Consider the following 15,292-nt stretch of genomic DNA (forward strand, 5'->3'; position numbering starts at 1 on the left):
GGCCACAGCTCAGGGATGATGGGAGTTGTAGTTCAACAACATCTGGGGACCCACAGGTTGAGAACTGCTGCTCTAAGCCATGGTTTGGCATAGAGTGATGCACAAACCAGGCCTCTGAAAACAAGCACATTTTTAAAACAGTAACAGCTGGGCACACCCTGAATTCTAGCCTCTGAACCACCTACACAATATTACACATGTCTGAAGACCCTTTTTCACGGGTGGTACGCAGTATTATTTTACTCCACGATAGAATGTCCTGCACTGGCTTCTGAAGTAGTGTGTAGGCAAAGCAAGGAGTCTTGCGGCACCTTAAAGACTAATAAATTTATTATGGCACGCACATTCATGAACTCGAATCCCTTAAGCTGACCATAAGTTTCTTTCTTTTAAGAAATAATGTGTACTACTATAATCTAATATGGTTCCATATTGCTTCAACTCAAGACTTGCTCAGCAACATTTAGTGTTCTGATTGGCACCGTAGTTATACAGTGGATAGCGAGGAAGCGAAACACAGGTATGTAAGGCAAGCAAGAAAGCCTTGGCGTAGGGTGCCATATTATAAAAGCATAATTGCCCCATAATATATTGTCTTACTTACCCATTGAAAATGCTACCAGCTGCTGCCTGTGAAACTATGATGCGCTGAGAGTTCTTGAGTGTGCAGTAAAGTCAAGATGCATCTGTTTCCTACTCAGGGATTTGACTTCTAGAGGATTAGAGGAAGGGGCAGAAAATCGAGAAGAGCAGCTGTGGTGCATTGTGTGTGTGCAGGCTTAAAAAAACCAAAATCTCACGCAAAGGCAAAAATAGGGAGTAAGAGACAAATACCTGAAAACCATTCCTGGAAAAAAGGAATAGTTGAAACATGTATTCGCCATGCACTTATATGATGCCACGACATTGTGTGAAAAGGGTGTGTGTGTCCATAACTTCAGTGTGTGCTACTCTACTGTAGTAAGTGAATTGCTACCCCAATGGGAATGGCTCAGAAGGGGTTGTGTGCTTAGCCTTGGTATAGATCACTGCTTGCTCTCCATTGTCTACATCTTTCTGATCCATTTCTGTTCTGGAAGTTTGAGATATTCCACTTTGCCTTTTAAAAAGCAACAACAAACCTACCCCATGGATTAGAATAAAGAGAGCCAGAAATAGACGGTTTGAAGCCAGCTTCTTATTTCTGAACATAGAGTAAAAACTCGCCACGGAGCTAATTCATCTGTGCTAAATATGGCAGTGGTGATCTGTGCTAATTCCATTGGCAGCTGGTCTGACCTGTGACGGGTAAGCTTTGGGACCCTTTGCTGGGAACAGTGTTTCTCATTGTTAATACCACAATGCATTTAATTCTTCTGGTAATCCCCAGGGGGAGTTAAGCGTATGAGCAAGGCACACTTTGTCCTCCGCACACTCCGCCCCGCTGTTTCATGATGGAAGGTTGGTGACAAAGGAAGGCAAACTGGGCAACTTGGGGTCATTCCTATTTTCCTTCCTCCTATGGAACAGAAGACTAGGCTAGAGAAAATGGGATTACTATTAATTTTTCTTTTGATCTGGAGATGAGTTTAATATTTTATTGCCTGTCCCAAGCAGATTTCAGCAAACAGTGTGAAGATCATGGTGTACTATTTGTGATCCTCTATCACAATCTCAGGTTTCAGGTTGGTATCATGGCTAGCATGTTGAACTTCGACTACTCCGATTCCCCACCAGAGTTCAGGAGCCTTAACGTCACATCCAGTTGGTCCTAATCGTTCTCTAGATTAGTAGATGCTCACCATATTTTTCTCCTTTTTTCCAAAGGCATTGATCAGGGTCAGATGACGTATGACGGCCAGCACTGGCATGCCACGGAGACCTGCTTTTGCTGTGCACAGTGCAAGAAGTCTCTGCTTGGACGACCATTCCTGCCGAAGCAAGGGCAGATTTTCTGTTCCAGGGCATGCAGCATGGGTGACGACCCCAACGGCTCGGATTCATCGGACTCCGCCTTCCAGAGCGCCAGAGCCAAAGAGTCGCGGCGTAGCGCCAAGATCGGCAAGAACAGGAACAAGGGAGAAGAGGGCGCCCCCAGCCAGGGCAGCAGCCAGCTGCAGGTGACCTCCAGCAGGCTGTCTACGGATGTGGACCCCCTCTCCTTGCAGATGGACTTGCTGAGCTTGTCCAGCCAAACGCCCAGCCTCAACAGGGACCACATCTGGAGGAGCAGAGACGAAGCCTACCACTATGGGAATAAAATGGAGCAAAGTCAGTCGCAAAGCCCTCTGCAGCTCCTCAGCCAGTGTAACATCAGGACTTCCTACAACCCAGGGCAGAGCCCAAACAGCCAGCAGGAGCTGTGGGGCAAACATTTCAGCAACCCAAAGAGGAGCTCCTCCCTGGCCATGAAGGGACACGGTGGCAGCTTCATCCAAGAATGCCGGGAAGATTATTACTCAGGAAGGCTACGCTCGCAGGAGAGTTACAGTGACATGTCCAACCAGAGCTTTGGCGACACCAGGGGGAGTTACAAGGTCTCCAAGTATAACCAGGAGGAAGACAGCAGTCGATCTGCACAGCAGTGCCGGACCAGGCATCCCATCAACGCACTGAAGTTCACCGAGGAACTGGCGCCCACAGAACAAACGCCACGGGGTTCGATGGAGTCCCTCGCTCTTTCCAATGCCACAGGTAGGGGTGCTGTTTTAGAGCATGGTGCTTTTGCTGTGACATTACGGTGGGAAATTCAGTTAAATGATGTTTGTCCAATATTTTTCTGTTGGTCTTATTGCTTCAATGGGTGATCCTGCCCTAGGTTGGGGTGATGTCATTGTGTTGAGTATGTATTGCTGCAAATATGGAGGGCTGTGAAGCTTTAAGTGTACTTGGTTTGGACCTTAGCAAGGGCTGGATTGACTATTCTGCGGGAATAGGTGCCAGGCTGAACGAATAATTATTTTGCAGAATAATCACATGGAAGGTCCCTTTTGGGGAGATTATCCTGCCCTTGTTGTTGCAGACCGGTTTTGTATCCCGAGCTGCTAGAGAGCAACATGCAAGTTTTGCCTTCAGGAAACGATACCTGTTTGTTCTGATGCCATTAGGGCAGGGATGGGGAACATGCAGGGATAGGGGATGTGTGACCACACCACCCCGGATGTTGGTGGACTCACAACTCGCATCAGCCCCAGTCAACATGGACAATGGTTCAGGGATGATGAGATTTGCAGTCCAGCGGCATGGGGAGGGACACAGTTTGCCCACTTGAGACTTAAGGTCTCAGGATGGAAGACCTGGCCATTAACCACCAACATGAATCTCCTTCCTCCTCCATGCTTGTTTGTTCCTGGATATGTTGCTTACAGGGTGAGAAGCCTGATATTCTGATTTCTCCTGATATTCTGGTATACCCATTGAGAGGGCATCATCTCCCAGTGAGATTGAGCTGGGAACAGAAAGATATACATAGGTAGGTAGGTAGGTAGGTAGGTAGGTAGGTAGATGAGAGAGAGAGAGATGATAGATAGATGATAGATAGATAATGGGGCAGTTGCAGCCTGCCTGGAATGAGAAGCAAAATGACATTGCAGTGTGTGGCAGCACATGACAGGTGTGGCAGTGGAGCGAGGAGAAGATTCCAGCCTCTGCCTCTCAGTGAATCCTCAAGGGGGAGGGATGTCTGTGGTCTTGATAGCATGGCTCAGCAAAGGGGGCTTCTTCTCAAATGTGGTGTGGGCTTTCATAGACAAATGCAGGAAGCTGCTGAGGCCAATCCCAAGTTTCATCCTCTTATTCGGATGGAATGTCTGTGCGGCAATCATCACATTTTTTTGCAAGATGATAATGATGATGATTACTGTTTGCCTTGGGTCTACCTCATGCAGATTTTGCAGTGTGCCACGGTCTCATGCGACCCTCCTCTCTCTCACAGGCTAGTTTACTAACATGTTTTGTCACACACACGCAGGCACATGATGTTTTCTCTCTCACACAGCACTCTATCTTGATCTTCAGGGATGGAGAGGAGGAAATACTGGCTCTTAAGCTTCAACCATGCTCCTCCCTCCCTTCTCCACAGTGAGATGAAGAGGGAGAAACGTACTTGAAGAAAAACAAATCCTTCACACTTGAAGACATGAAGGGGTAAAAGCTTCTACTGATCTTCAGGAGAGATCCAGACATGACGTTTCTCTTCCCTTCCAGCCATCTTGATGCTGAGTTGTGGAAGAGGAAACCCTTGCATCTTTATCTCCATTGAAGATTCCCCCTCTCCTCCAGCGATCTTCAATTTAGGTTTAAATAATCGCCCTAAACTCTCCTTTCCCTCTTTCCACCACTCTCGCTTTTCATCCTTTTCCTTGTTTAAATCGTCTCTCTTCCCTTCAATAATAATAATAATATAATAATAGTTTATTATTTATACCCCCCCCCCCAAACTGGCTGAGTTTCCCCAGCCACTCTGGGCAGCTCACAATCAAGTGTTAAAAACAGTACAGCTTTAAATATTAAAAACTTCCCTGAACAGGGCTGCCTTCAGATGTCTTTTAAAGATAGGATAGCTGCTTATTTCCTTCACATCTGAAGGGAGGGTGTTCCACAGGGTGGGCGCCACTACTGAGAAGGCCCTCTGCCTTCTTGGAGTGAGGGAACTGCCAGAAGGCCCTCGGCGTTGGATCTCAGTGTCCGGGCTGAACAATGGGGGTGGAGACACTCCTTCAGGTATACAGGACCAAGGCTGTTTAGGGCTTTAAATCACTTTCTACGTTTAAATCTTGTTCTGTACATTCCTGAGTTCATGTAGGACGTCAACAATCCAGTTTAATCTGCTGTTATCAGTGCTCAGGATACTTAGAAAAAGGGCTTGACATTTAAAAATTGACCTCTTGCTGTGGCCACCCCAGGTTGGCTGTGGTCTCAGCTGTGATGCTGCTTCTGATGCAGCAGCAGAGAAGATACTCAGAGGTAACAGGAGAGGAAGCCAGCTGCTCCTGCTGAAATGCTGTTAATGAGGAACTAAAACTTGGAATTCAAGCCAAATGGATTTTGAGGGACTGCTGCAAGGAAACTACTCAGAATGCATCAAAGTGGGAGATGCTAGGAAAACCACAGTAGATTTAAAATCAAAACACATTGCCACCTTGTATATTTGGTCAGGAGCTCACTTCCTTTGCTACTCTTAAAAGCATTGTTAAAGTGTTACCAGGATTTCTTTTCCATTTGCAATCCACCTGCATTACCTAAGTGACTTTTCTAAACAAAATAAAAAAAATCCTTCCAGTAGCACCTTAAAGACCAACTAAGTTAGTTCTTGGTATGAGCTTTCGTGTGCATGTACACTTCTTCAGATACACAGGAAGGAATACTGGAAGGAATTTTTTTATTTTGTTTTGACTATGGCAGACCAACACGGCTACCTATCTGTGACTTTTCTAAGACAGAGTAGACTTCATTTTTAATTGAGTAGGGTGTTCAGTCATAAAGCAATTCTCACTCCTGCAGGTACAATCTACAGTCAGTTTTATCACAGGAGCTGTTATTTGTATAGAGTAACAACTTCTTCCTCCTCCTCTTCTTTCTGCCAGTTGTCCCATAACATAAAGGCCCAGTGTTTAGTCTCCTTTCAGAGCGTTGCAGCACTTGTGGGCTAGCTATGACAGTCCCACTGTGGCAAATTCCACAGTTCATCTCCCTTTGATTTGTCTCTCAAGCAGAATTCCTTTATGTAGCGTGACTTTTGGTTTATTTCAAAACAATTCCTTTGACGCTCTTTATCCTCTCCTTAAAGAAGAGCAGGAATCAATGCCAGCTGTACAAAAGAGGGATGGATTTCAAGTCCTGGGAGACTGAGAAGTTGCCATAACCAAAGGCAGTTGTGAGATATATAAAAAACCTCTTTGAAAGTAGCTACAGTTCTCCATGTATAAAATGTGTTATGACTTCTTAAAATATCCCCAAACCCTAAATACGGAATATGATCAGAGGCATTTGAATTGTGCCTCCATTTTAAAAAAAGTATCTGCATTAAAAGCAAAAAAAACCACACTTGAAACAGAAGTCGAATGGCAGATATCTAGAAAGCTTGCAAGTCCTTTATGGCAGTGGCATCCCTCTCATTCTTTTCACCATGGAGGTTAATGGTGCGACTTTGATATAGGCCTATGCATACAAACAAATGTACTTTGTGCCCTCAATGCTTCTATCAGATCACGCACAATTCACAATGCCCCTTTTGCCTGAACATGAGCAATTCCAGCCCATCCTTGTAGGGGGGGAAATAGAACGTATGTCTGATCACAAATATATCTGGCAGCCACTCCCATGCAGTGGCACCCTTTTCATTCACAACAATCACTGGTAGCTGTATGCATTATTAAATCTTATTCCCTCCACATGCAGAGAACAGGGCATATGGGACCCAAGAAGAGTGGAGAGGTCTGCAGGGTGGAGATGTCTCCAGTGCCTGAATTGTACAGGAGTAGATCTCTGCTTTTATTGCCCAGTGTGTGTCTCTGCCCAGACTATTGCAGACTGATCAGCTGTGTAGAAAGCAAAGCCAATAATTTTCCGAGATCCTAACAGCATCACTTAAGTTTCTTGCAACGTCATCCTGGAAAATGAAAATGCATTATATCCTTCTCTCTGGTGCGAAAAAAGGCCTACATTGCAGAGTCTTGTAATAGACTTACAATGTCTGCCTTCTTGCAGTCTCCCTTGTCATTGGCTGAGCTGCCGTGGTGTCACAGAATGTTCACGACTATTCTAGCTGCTTGGGGGTAAAGCTGCCAGTCGCAGAACGCTGACAAACTTCTGAAGTAAATGGAGTAATTTAATTTAACATCGCATAGGGACTAAGGTTCAGGACGGGGGTGGCGCTGTGGGTAAAACCTCAACGCCTAGGACTTGCTGATAGCATGGTCGGCGGTTCGAATCCCCGCGGCGGGGTGAGCTCCCGTCGTTCGGTCCCAGCTCCTGCCCACCTAGCAGTTCGAAAGCACCCTTAAGTGCAAGTAGATAAATAGGTACCGCTTTCTAGCGGGAAGGTAAACGGCGTTCCGTGTGCTGCTCTGGTGCCGGTTCGCCGGAACAGCTTCGTCACGCTGGCCACGTGACCCGGAAGTGTCTGTGGACAGCGCTGGCTCCCGGCCTCTAGAGTGAGATGAGCGCACAACCCTAGAGTCTGGCAAGACTGGCCCGTACGGGCGGGGTACCTTTACCTTTACCTTTAGGGACTAAGGTTAGAAGGAACTGTGTGCTTTTTTCATGAAGGGAAAGCAACAGTAAGATAACCAAGACTTGGGAGGCTGAGTGTGGCACCAGAGGAAGAATGACTGAAGGAGGTCTTTACTAAGCTGCTTTCAGCGTTTTACATGTGAGAAGTAACAATTTCAGGTTTTATTCTTATGAGAGAAAAGAAGCAAGCGACATATCCAGTGGCCGGTTTGTTCACAGAAAGCAAAGGTTGCATCATGTGAAGCTGAAGTCTGCAAAAGCAATTAAAGCTCGTGGTGTGCTTTCTGAAGTAGCCCTTGCTGTGGGCCATGCTGTCTGTTCCTGTTCCATTTAACATTCACTGTGTTTGAGTGAAACGTGGGGCAGTCTCTGCAAAACGGGGGGGGGGGGTGCTGTTAAACAGCTGCAGTTCAGTAGAACTGGCACACTGGTCACAAAGTAGACTTTGTGCCAGAATTAGATTCCATCCTCCTGAGAATTGTGTTTCCCCTTTTGCTGAGTGCCCTCTATGTTATCAGATGACCAAACGTAACCTTGCGCAGCTAAGAACCCTTGCTTTGGAAATCCTTATCCCCAAAGCACCAAGTGTGTCCTGTTGTTACCTTTCCTCTTGTTTCCTTACTTCCTGTGTTCCTCTCCCTAATGCCTTTCCCACTGAAACCCTTTGGCTTCGTTAGCCAGAATCCAATATTGGTATATTTTTCAAAGCTATAAGAGGACAGGACAACTATAAAAAATCCATTTATGTCATGGGAACGCAAGAGCCAACGGGAATAATTTCTGTCTCTTCTGCACTTGGCTCCTATTCTGTTTAGTGGCGGCTGGTGGGGCAAAATCATAGAATTGTAAATTTGGAAGGAGCTGCAAGGGTATTCTAGTGCAGCCGGCTGCAATGCAGGAATCTTTTGCCCAACGTGGGGCTCAAACCCACAACCCTGAGATTAAGTCTCATGCTCTACTGACTGAATGAATAAATGAATGAACTTTATTACGGTCTCAGACCAGGATTAAAAAAGCATATAGATAAAATAGCAGTTAGGATTTTTTTAACCGATAATTGTTAGCGCAAATGAGGACAAGGAAACAGGCATAGGATAAAACATCTGGATAAAATACAAGATTAAACACGGATAATGGATGGATAAAAAACTGATAATTAAAACAGATAAGAACTAAAAACAAACAAGGACACACAGTTAAAACAACTGTAAGAGCAAAAGAACTAAAAGACTCGCAGTTAAAACAACAATAAGAGGCTGCAGAGTAGAAGCCTCTTAAATAGAGGACACTCACAACATTAGAAACTGCTGTGTGGATATGGTTAAAACAGACAATTAAAACAATGTACAACACTAAATTTAGCAACAATGTACAACAATAAACTGTCCCAGGGAGTTGACTCAGAATCACCCATGGAGCCATGTTTGGGGCTTTTCATGCCGGGCTATTTTGAGTTGGGTGATGGTCTGCGCCTACAGATCTGTACACAGAATCTGGCGACCATCCAGGTCATCTTCTGATCTTTGCCTAACAGCAAAAGGTCAAATTTTTGCTTTTGCGGGAGGTCAGCGAGCCTCATCAGTAGGGGATCCAAGATCTTACTACGTGCCTCTTCATAAAAGGGACATCTAAAGAACAAGTGTTCTGGGCTTCCTATCTCTCCCAATGGACAGGTGCAAAGTCTCTGAGCATATGGGACCCTTCTAAAGGCTCCATCCAGGACCGGCGAGGGAAGAGCCGAGCTTCTGGCAAGTGTAAAGGCCCTTCTTGCATCCCTAGATACGAGAAAGAAGAGATATACTGCCGGTGCGGCTATATATCTCTCGATTTCTCCAATTCTATAGTCGGGGCACCTTGCATAGTCCTGCTGTCTCTCGGTGTCTAATATTCTTTGCCTGACCGTAGCTTTTGCCTGGCCCAAGCCCAGACTTAGAAGGGCTTGAGGGGCAAAGCCCAGTTTCCGGAGGGTGTTCAGGACTGCAGTCTGCCAGCCCAACTGGATTTGGTCACAGAGGATCAATGGGGCTATCCTTCGGGGGAGCAGGTTCAATGTCAGTCATTTGTAGATTGATGTTAGGCAGATGCTAGCCTCCACTCTCATCATCCCCGTTTCCAATCTAACCCATGCGTTTGAGACACATCTGGGGACTTGGAGGAGAGCTCTTAGAAATCTAGATTGAACTCTCTCCAGTGGGGAGAAAGCAGAGGAAGGTGGGCCCAAAAAGGAACCATAGAGGAGTTGTGCCAAAGTTTTGGCCTTGTATAATTTTAGAGCTGCAGGGATGAAGAAGCCCCCTTGTGCTCTGAAGAATTTGAGGATACAATTTGCGGTTTTTTCCGCTGAACTCCCGATGGAGTTTATGTGCTCTACTGACTGAGCTAAGAAAGAATGAAGAAAGACCAACAGTAAGTTGAACCAGACCCCATGACAGGCATAGCCTACCCTCCTCCCTGCCGAGTTCTGCAAGGGCAACACTGAGACTATGGAAGAGAAACCCAATAGGCAGGTGGAGGCTGGCTGAAGACAAACTGAGGTTGGTGGGGCACTGCCCCTTTCACCTTCATGGACCACTGCAGGACAGTGCTGTTGACCTTGTGTCTGCTGTGCTGTCCCCGCTCCCTAAGATTCACAGGTGGTGAATCACCTTGTAGAGCAGCAGGCTTTTTCTGATCTTTTTATTATAGCAACAAGCAACAAAGTTCTTGCAAAGTCCTGGCGTCCGCCATTTTGTTTCTCCCACAGTGTCCTGGGCCAACACAGTTTCCCATGCATTTTGGGAAACTAAACATGGAACAGCAACCCTGTCGAGATCCAACAGGTGTGCACCTTCTGTACTTTCTGGAAACAATTGAAGACATCTGGTTGCAACAAGCTTTTCCAACTGGATGAAAAGGTCTTTGCTTTAGGCATTCATTGTGTATTGTTTTTAAACCTATCTTCCCTTGTTTCTTGTACGGTTTTAGAAAGTATGTTCAACTGTTTTGTGGTATGCTTGTAAATCGTCTGGAGACAAATGTACAAGGTGATTCCTGAATGTGGTGTTGTTGTTGTTAATGGTAGCTTCCGGGTCCATTGCAACCATCAGAAATCAATGTTGGGGGAGGGAAGGTGATGATTCCCAGTAGCTGCCAAATTATATGCCTGATGTTGGTTGTGGGTGAAGCAAGGCCCAGAAAGCAAAGCCCATTTCTGTGGTACATAAACAATTTAAGGCCAGAAGTTGACTGATCCCTTTCCTTCTTTGCCTGCTTTTCCAGGAGTTTGTTCCTCGATTGTGATAGTTGCTGTTACAGGTTGAAAGTACTGTGTAAGCTAACTGTGTGTTGGTTCAGGAAGTTGGACAAGCGTTTATAGGCAGGTGTTTGTTTACAGAAGGCTGAATGTGGTTTCTGGCACTTGAGAAGGAAGACCTGTGGCTTTCTTCAATCTGAACCAACACAAATGTTGAGTCAGAGCTCTCAAGGCCTATCTGGGATGCTCCTCCATGTGTTAATAACAACCACGTGTGTTTAAATCATGGCTGGTGTGTAAAGAGACAAGCACTGGCTGTACTGCTGGATTGTGACTGTCTGGATTTTGGAAGCAGATTAAACGTGGTCTATGAGATTCAAGGATATTTAGGGAAGTTTTGGCAACATACGGTGCAGATGCATGTATTTATTTAATAAATATAATTCATTCTTATTACAGAAGTGGGGGGAATGGACTGTGGTTCAAAATGCATGCAACTTTCTCAAGCATCCCATTGTGTCCTTTCCTGAGTACTAAGGACTTTGCTACAGTTTATTTGCTCTGGTTGTCCTGGACCTGACAGCATTAATGTGCCCTATTTTGCACTGGACGGACTATTAGAGGAATGTCCTTGGTTTGAAACGCTTTCTGGTCCAAGTCCAGCTTAAAGATGAAGCACCATAAGGCAGAGTTCAGGGATGAAATGTTCTGCCTCAATAGTGGCCTTTTGAAGATGGATTAGGTTATTTTGCTTTCCTTCCAGACTTCAGGCAACTCTGTATGAAGCTCTTTCTTGACTCAGGGCTCTGCAGGAACCAGAAGAGAACTTTCAGTTTTCAGGGTGGCTTGGGTTTTATTTTTATTTCATTCTCTCCTCCCGCTCCAAGTATTTAGTGCAGAAGCCCCCTGCAAAGCAAATATCTGCAGTGAATATTTTTTTGTAAATCAGGAGCAGCCTTCAGGGCTTGTTTACTTCAGAACAGATTTCTCTAAGCATCTCTTTACTGCCATTCAGATAAAAGCAGCTTTGTACACAGGCTCAATAAATACGGTGTGCAACTTCCACAAATCAAGGTTGGTTATATTGCATTTTATGTAGAATCCGGCTTTCCACATTATGTTGCAGCTCTTTTTTTATTTAGTTTATAATTCTTTGATTGACTGGCCCATCAAATTCACCTTACCTTATAGATTAAAATAATAATAATAATGAATAGTTATTATCACATTTAGAAACATAATTATGCAATTTATTATGATGATGTAACTGTAATTTATAATTATAAAAATACTTGGAGCACTTTTAATCATTGTTGATGTGTTAACATCTGACTGTTGCCTCAAGGGTAGGAAATTCTTTGGCAATCTTTTTTGATGTCTTAGAGGAAAACATGTCAAGAAGTATGTAGCCAGAATCCATTTTATTTAGGCACATGAGAAAAATCCAGGTTGCAGACCTTATACTAAAATAACCTCTGCAGCAGGAATTGGGTAACTTGTTGTTCTACAGCTTACACCATCTCTGATCATTGGCTTGGCCTGATGGGAACTGAAGTCCAACAATGACCGGAGGACCTCAGATTTTCCTTTCTTGGCCTATAAAATCTATATTTGATGTGAACTCTGCAACCAACCCACACTCCAGTGCTGCTCTTGTGCATCTCTTCTGTGTTGATTAGAACTGAAATTTTAGCCAATTTTTGTTTGGCAATTTGTGAGCATGTGAACTGAAAACTCCCAAAGGTGGAGAGAGTGGGTGAAGTTTTCAAAGGAAGTTTTGGCTTGACTCAGACCACATTCACACTGGAGAGCCAGTGTGGTGTAGTGGTTAAGAGCGGTGCACTCGTAATCTGGTGAACCGGGTTCGCACCTCCACTCCTCCACATGCAGCTGCTGGGTGAAGTCACACTTCTTTGAAGTCTCTCAGCCCCACTCACCTCACAGAGTGTTTGTTGCGGGGGAGGAAGGGAAAGGAGAATGTTAGCCGCTTTGAGACTCCTGAAGGGGAGTGAAAGGTGGGATATCAAGTCCAAACTACTACTACTACTACTACTACTATTCTTCTCCTTCTTCTTCTTCTTCTTCTTCTTCTTCTTCACACTATACATTTAAAGCGCTTTTTTTTCTCCCAAAGAACATCAGTGTAGCTAGCCACTTGGGCGCCTGGTGTCGCGTGCGTGTCCTGCTGCTGGGGCAGGATAAATTTTTAAAAAAACTCATATTTTGTCATTTTGTCACCCCCCCCCCTCAATGATGACACCTGGTGCGGCCCACACCCTCCTTCCTCTGCCACTGCCAAAAAATCCTGGAGAATGGAGACCCAATTTCCCCTCACAGAGCTGCAAATTCCTAGAGTTTACTGCAAAGAAGGATTGTTAAACCTCACTGGGAATTGTAATTCAGGGGTCTCCTAACAACTCTCAGTAGCTGCCTCACTTTACCTAATGGTAAGACCACTCACAGTTTCAAGGGTGCTTTGGGAATGGGGATCGAATTAGACTTGGAGGAGAATGTACATGAGGGGTCATTTGAGGAACCTGTCCCTGCCCCCCCCTCTCTTATCCCTTTCTGGTACCCAGCATGGGATACTCATTTTACTAACAGAAGAAGTGATGGATGCCTTCATCTCTGGGATTTTGGGGTGGGGAGTGTTGGGGAGGAAGGAAAGATACATTTATTTTCCATTGCAGAATGGAGCCAGCCTCTTCTCAGTGGGGAAAACCAAATGCTGTTCTTCCAGTAAGATCAGATGTGGGCAGCTGTAGAGAAATTCCACTCTCTTGGCTGCCTGTTCCAAAGCACAGTGTCCAAAAAGAGTAGGCTTGCAATGTTGTGTACCTCCCTCCTTCTGTTTCATGCAGTGCCTGTCTTTCTACTCTCCCTGCTGGGCTTTGCAGATGAGGTGTTGAAATATTAAAAGACTTGTGCACTTGAGTTCTTTGGAAAGTAAGGAATGCCTTGTTTTCCATTGCTGGCAGGCTTACAGATGAGAAAGCCACAAGGCAAACCAGGGGAGATGGTGCGTGGTGACAGGCATGAGGTCGAATCCCAGCAAAATCCAGCATTCTGAAACATTTCTGAACTCTTTTTGCAAGGATCAAAGCTTGAACTGCTGAGAACTTAAGGATTTTTGAAGAAGGGAGATCATTTCCTTCCTAGTCCATCAAAGTAAATTTCCTTTGGAAGGGAGACTTGCAGAAGTTTCCTTCAGAAACATTGCCCCACATGCCCCATCCACTTAGACTAGGAATTGAAACTATTAAGCAAGTCTGCACCAGTATTCTTTCATTTCCATTTTGGGGTAGATGTTCACTCCCAAAAAACACTTTGAGTGAATACTCACATTTTAAACATTTTATGCAGCGCCATGTCCCCCTGGTTGTTGCTTCAGCACAGTTTTCTCTTTGGATGGTATTCTTGCTTTCTGGAACACTCACATGGGTGATCCCAGGTGGTTGTCGGTTGCCTGATGAACAAGGTGGTTTTGCAATGCTACATAACCAATCAGACTCAAGTGTGCTGACAGCACAAAGAGCAATTGAAGGCAAATGAGAGTTAAGAGCAAATGAGGGCATTGTGCATTAATAGATAAACAAGAGTGGCGGGAAACTGTTGAAAAAGGGAGGCCTTTGTCGGCACTGGCAAAAATATTTTAAAATATTTAATCATAACTCAAGTACAGTTGTACCTTAGATCCCAAACGCCTTGCAAGTCAAACGTTTTGGCTCCCAAACACCACAAAAGTGAGTGTTCTGGTTTGTGAACGTTTTTTGGAACCTGAACATCCAACACAGCTTACATGGCTTCCTATTGGCTGCAGAAGCTTCCTGCAGCCAACCGGAAGCCATGCCTTGGTTTCCAAAAGTTTTGGAAGTCAAACGGACTTCCGGAATGGATTCCATTCAACTTCCAAGGTACCACTATATTAGGCAACAACTACAGTGGTACCTCGGGTTACAGACACTTCAGGTTACAGACTCCGCTAACCCAGATATAGTACCTTGGGTTAAGAACTTTGCTTCAGGATGAGGACAGAAATCGTGCTCCGGTGGCGCGGCAGGAGCGGGAGGCCCCATTAGCTAAAGTGGCACCTCAGGTTAAGAACAGTTTCAGGTTAAGAACGGACCTCCAGAACGAATTAAGTTCTTAACCCGAGGTACCACTGTAATCACAAAGATCATGCAAGATTTGCATGTTGAAGCATTATTAAAAATGCAAGTGCAGCTAATCAATTCAAGACATCAGAATTGTCCCAGAGTTGGTGCTGGAGCCTGCCTATCTCCCTTCTCTGCCTTCTCCTCTTGGAGTCCTTCTGTTCTTCAGTGGCCTGGTTCTCACATCACACTTTGACAAAGTGCAGCAAGGTAATTTTACACTGCCAGCTTAGTTGGGCGAACATTTTGTCTAAAATTGCTCCTGTATGTTGAAAGCTTGAATTTGACCTTCCACGTCAATCCCTAGTTAAATCTGCTTTGCATGCAAAAGCTCCCCAGGTCAGTCCCACTATCTCCTGGTACTGCCTGAGAAACACGCCCCCCCCCAAAAATATATATATATATATCTGGAGAGCCTCTGCCAGTCAGTGCAGACACCACCAAGCAAGATGGACCAACGGCCAACTCTCCATGTTCCTAGGTCATGTGAATACATGAAATGCTGTAGAAGCTCAGATTCTTCTGTAGTTTTTTCATTCTTGGATGGAACAGAAATTGTGGTTCTGTTTTGGTTTTCCCTCCAGAAGCCCAGGTAGCAAGTTGCTCCCAGAGGGCAGAGGAGAAACACGGAGACAATATTAGCTCCTTTTTCTCCAGCACATCCTACAAACAAGGGCTATTAAAAGCAACATAG

At 45.0% G+C, this 15,292-nt stretch overlaps 2 protein-coding genes across 3 annotated transcripts in view; one reads left to right on the forward strand and one right to left on the reverse strand.

Moving 5' to 3' along the window:
* Positions 1-15,292, forward strand: part of PRICKLE2 (prickle planar cell polarity protein 2) — a 259,811-nt gene that overhangs the window by 225,261 nt on the left and 19,258 nt on the right. For both annotated transcript variants that reach the window (XM_079959799.1, XM_079959800.1), the window contains one exon: positions 1,807-2,673. In XM_079959799.1, coding sequence (XP_079815925.1) covers positions 1,807-2,673 — 867 coding nt within the window. The remainder of the gene's footprint in view (positions 1-1,806; positions 2,674-15,292) is intronic.
* The window catches only part of LOC307208953 (uncharacterized protein C3orf49), a 330,680-nt gene that overhangs the window by 110,413 nt on the left and 204,975 nt on the right, over positions 1-15,292 (reverse strand). The gene's annotated exons all lie outside the window — the stretch shown is intronic.

This window comes from Podarcis cretensis (genome assembly GCF_951804945.1).
Source record: "Podarcis cretensis genome assembly, chromosome: 2".
Classification (NCBI taxonomy): Eukaryota; Metazoa; Chordata; class Lepidosauria; order Squamata; family Lacertidae; genus Podarcis; species Podarcis cretensis.